At 36.4% G+C, this 4,772-nt stretch overlaps 1 protein-coding gene across 2 annotated transcripts in view; it reads right to left on the bottom strand.

Annotated features, from left to right (window-relative positions):
* Positions 1 to 3,719: 3,719 nt before the first annotated feature.
* LOC101850944 overlaps positions 3,720 to 4,772 on the bottom strand; it is an 8,892-nt gene continuing 7,839 nt past the window's right edge. For both annotated transcript variants that reach the window (XM_005094291.3, XM_035968743.1), the window contains one exon: positions 3,720 to 4,380. In XM_005094291.3, the coding sequence (XP_005094348.1) occupies positions 3,780 to 4,380 (601 nt within the window). In that variant the 3' untranslated portion in view covers positions 3,720 to 3,779. The remainder of the gene's footprint in view (positions 4,381 to 4,772) is intronic.

The raw sequence follows: 4,772 nt of genomic DNA, 5'->3' as shown, positions 1-4,772 counted from the left end.
AACAAAAACAACAACAAAAAACAATTGATTGTTTTAACAAGCTAGGGAAGCTACCCCTAAGCTCAACCTCCAACCTGCAGGACGAAGTGACTGAGGTCGGGAACCACACCTTGGAGTCTGAAGTCACCTCTTACGACACGAAGATCGAACGTAAGCCTTATACTTCTCATTTCCGAGGTCTACAAGGCTATTAAAAACTACTTTATAGATCTTACTTACTTACTTACTTATTTACTTACTTATCTCTTCGTCTTAGGTGGCCATTGGGGCACCAAGGGTGATCGGACATTCACTTCATTCTTCTCTATTTTCAGCCTTTCGAATGGCTTCACCCAACCTGTCTATAGGTCATTTATAGATCATTGCAAGCTAACTTTGTCTCAAATTTAATCCGGCCGTAATTTCGATCCTAGATTAAGTAGGCATGTGAGTACTTGATTTCGTTTATCATCCTTTGTTCGTGTTAAATGGCTGTGATCAATGTTGGACATAGTTTGGATTGCCTTCGAATGTAAAACAATAATAATAATGGATTGCATTTATATAGCTCATATCCACTTATGCAATGCTCTATGCGCTTAACATGATACATATTATGGATTTACAAATCAATTTTAAAGGTACATAGTGTTACATACTCGTGCAAACACATATTCACCAACGCACGCACCACACACACACATACATACACACATACACACATACGTACATATGCACATACGCACATACAAACTCACAACGATCTACAGCTTGGATGGATTCTGTCTAATCGAAATATGATGAAAATAGAAACGCTTTTAGTTTCTTCTTAAAAATTTCTAGATTTTCTACTTCTCTGATAGTTTTTGGAAGCCTATTCCAAACAAGTGGGGCAAAATATGAAAAAGAGCGTTGGCCATATGATTTGTATTTTATTTTAGGTTTAACAAGGGTTGTTTTGTCACTTGATGGTCTGAGCGTTCTAGGAGGCACATAGGGTGTTAAAAGCTGTTTTAGATAGTCCGGTGATAAATCATTTAAGCACTTGTAGCAAGTTAAACAGATTTTATATATGATACGCTCTTTCACTGGGAGCCAGTGTAATGCTTTTAAAATAGGAGTCACTTGATCATGCTTTAGTTTTTTATAATTATTTTGGCAGCAATATTTTGTACTCTTTGTAGTTGTTGTAACTGTTCATCAGGTACACCAGCCAGTAAGGAATTGCAATAATCAATCCTTGACAATATAAGTGATGTTATTAAAGCCATCATAATACTTGCGTAGTCTTCCGGATTGCCCGCAAGACTTTAAAATCTACTAAAATTGTAGTAGATCTTTAAACTGTTTTCTCGAAAAGCTGTGAGATCGCAAAACACTTTAATATAACGGTATCGACGGTATTTATATAAAATACTACAAATCTCTTTCACTGTTCACAGCACTTCCCGCTTCTCATACACATTTTGTATACGCATATGGAAAAGGTCACCAATGGTACTTTTTAGTGGCAAAACTAGTTACAAGAAATTAATTTTATAGTGAACACTTTAAAAAAAAAGAAAAGTTCTCAAAACATGCGTTCAATAAAGATAATCTAGTGATTAGAGAAAAAAAGGACGGACTTGCTTTTAAAAGCAATATCGTCCCAGCTGTAAATCTTTTAAAATCAGAAGAAACCACCCAATAGGATTTATAAATTAGTATTAATTGTTAAGGAATTTTCTAGAATACAGCTAAAAGGTATTTACAAAAATATTGATCTGTTAGGACAAATAATAATTGATACAAGTCACCATGCAAAAGCTGGAAAGTTTATGTTCGATAATTAAGGAGATATTTGACAATAAGTTGCGCCAGGAATTTTTGACCGCACTTGAACATCACTGAAGCGATGAACCCTGGAAGAATGGATCCCAGCAAAAGCCCTACCTTTAATAATGGCTAATAACTTTGAAAGTATCGAAGAGTTTTAAGAATGAGATTAAAATCTATTAAGAAATCTAGCATGTATAATAACACTTCTCAATAATTAGGCCAGTGTATTTTGGCTCAACTCACAAGAAAAATTATGACAAAACTATTACTGATAAAATTGTAAAGTGTCACAAGTTAGTTTTCCCCCATTTATCAAAAAGGTACCAAAAATGAGATGTGACATTTTACTAGGGCAGTGGCGATTTTCAGAAGCTGAAGAGTGTACTTGAGGAAATTACTGTGTTGTGGAGAGAGAGAAAAAGAGTGGAGAGAGAGAGAGAGAGAGAGAGAGAGAGAGAGAGAGAGAGAGAGAGAGAGAGAGAGAGAGAGAGAGAGAGAGAGAGAGAGAGAGAGAGAGAGAGAGTTGTGGAGAGGTTTTGTGTACAATAATACCGCGTACTGATCAAAGTTTTTAAAAATTTTTGTCAAATTTGATACAACTACGAAGGGGCCTTTTTGCAGAGGGCACTGAAGCTTCCATCAGTTAATCTGTCCCGACAACATCAAATCGGTAATTATGAACACTAAATTACCATCAATCTCAATTTAACGTTGTTGGGTTGTTTTAAAAATAATAATAATAATACAGTCAACGCGTTTATTCAATCTCCATTTTCCTCGATACAATGTGTTCCATGATTCTTTGATTTCCATACGTTTTGGAAGAAACAATTATGCTGTAGGATTCCTGAAATAAGTGAGATTTTATAAGAATCTTTGTTAACTTGTGAGTTTACGATATGATTTTGTAATTTTTGTGGTTACCGATATCATCGTTTTTTGCTTATTTGAGCGAGGTTAAACTTGATTCTTTTGTTATTGTTAATATTGGTGTTTTCACTTCTTAGTTTTATTGTGTGCGTTTATCACAGTGTGAAAAGCCGAAATGAATACGTGTGCAGAGGCTCATAGATAGATGGATGGATAGGTTATAAATTGTTGAAGAAATGGAGGCGTGTTTGGATAGCATATATATGAGAGAGAGAGAGATAGACAGAAAAGAGAGAGGGAGAGAGAACATTCTGAAATAATGATGACAAAATCTCTCTCTCTCTCTCTCTCTCTCTCTCTCTCTCTCTCTCTCTCTCTCTCTCCCTCTCTCTCTATCTGTTTCTCTTTCTCTCTCCATTCCTATATCCATTACTTATTCTTCCTTGTCTTATCTTATATACTTTATGCATCCTTCTGTGCATAACGTTTCATATAGAACTACAACATAATATTATTGTTATAAGCATTATGTGTCTTTACAGTTCAATCGAAATTCCCATTCTCATCTCCAAATGCTTGTTCCTGTACCATAAAAACTTCTTAAGATACCAGGCTTAGACAATGAGCTCAAGCTTTACACTTAATGAAACGGTCAGCTAGTGGCTGATGGGTTAACCACATAATAATTGTTATCTATTCACATTAGCCCCGAAAGCTGACCGCTCGAGGCTTGCCGTGTACAGAGTCGAACCACACAAGCTCCATCAGTAATCAAGCCACCCAGGTGCTCGACAAAAATTCAGTCATCTTGCCGTTCAAGGCTCCCATTAAACAATGTAAACATTGTCTTACAGTGCAACGGTAAACGCTTTTTTAAATGATACTAAAACTTCGTCCTGACACAAACATCACACTTCCAGAAGAGCATTGAACAATAAAAACATATGGGGTTTTTTTTTTGTCGTTCCTGTAAAATTTACCTGGCAGCACTAATTGTGCTGTTAAACTAAGACAGGGACGTTAGATAAATTAGTCTACAAACGCTACAAAAATTAGTGTGAAACAAATAAGCTTTATTTTCGTTCATATTGCCTTGTCCAAGGCATTAACAATCAATTAGGAACTTCGCATAGAAACCGCACTGGCCAGTTTGAGGAATATTTTAGACAGGGGTCGTCAAACATTTGCTTAAGATTTGTCCAGAAATACAAACAATGTTGCGATCCGCCGTTCGGTTGGCCAGACTCCCACACGAGAGTAGACATGTGTGCACCTGAGGTAATAAAAGTCCAGCTGCTTCCATGGCCTTCGTTTGTAGCTCCGATGATGACACCTTCACGCCCAGGAACGTGGGAGTGGGCGAAATTCACCAGGTAGTCGAACTCGTGCCTGTCATTGATTTCCACTAGATATCCGCCATAAAGACGACATAGACGATTTGCTTCCGGTACATTAATTAATATTTGCTTGGAAAGTAAATAGTTTTTGCCTCCATAGCTCGTCGATTTGTAAATAATTGCAGCTTTAGAGTTATCCACACGTGTTCTTAGGTCATTCAGTTTGCTGTCCATTTCTTTCTCCTTTGCGTCCATTGCGTTCATCTTTGTATCCATTTCTTTCTCCTTTGCGTCCAATGCGTTCATCTTTACGTCCATTACGTTCATCCTGATGTCCATTTCCTTGACCCTCTGAAGAACTATGTCAACGCTGATTCTGGGGGGGGGGGGGGGGGGGGAGTCACAGAATAATCAAAATTGCTTACCTCAATTGTCTGTTCCATTTTCTTGAAGAATTTATGTGATTGTAGTTAAAAGACAATACATTAGATGTATACAATACAAATACTTCCTTAAAAAAAAAAAATATATAAAACATGAATACAATCTTTTCAGTGATTTAAAGAAATTATATAAACCATTATTAATAGTTTACAACCCCGTTTTAACTCAGCCTCAGACGCTTGACACAATTAATCAAAAAATGCAAATTCTTAAATGAAGAATAACTATAAAACAATAGAAAATAATATTTTCTAGTATGCATACAAGACGAAAACACACACACACACACACACACACACACACACACACACACACACACACACA

Source organism: Aplysia californica, unplaced genomic scaffold, assembly GCF_000002075.1.
Source record: "Aplysia californica isolate F4 #8 unplaced genomic scaffold, AplCal3.0 scaffold00079, whole genome shotgun sequence".
Classification (NCBI taxonomy): domain Eukaryota; kingdom Metazoa; phylum Mollusca; class Gastropoda; order Aplysiida; family Aplysiidae; genus Aplysia; species Aplysia californica.
This window is presented reverse-complemented; position numbering and strand designations above follow the sequence as displayed.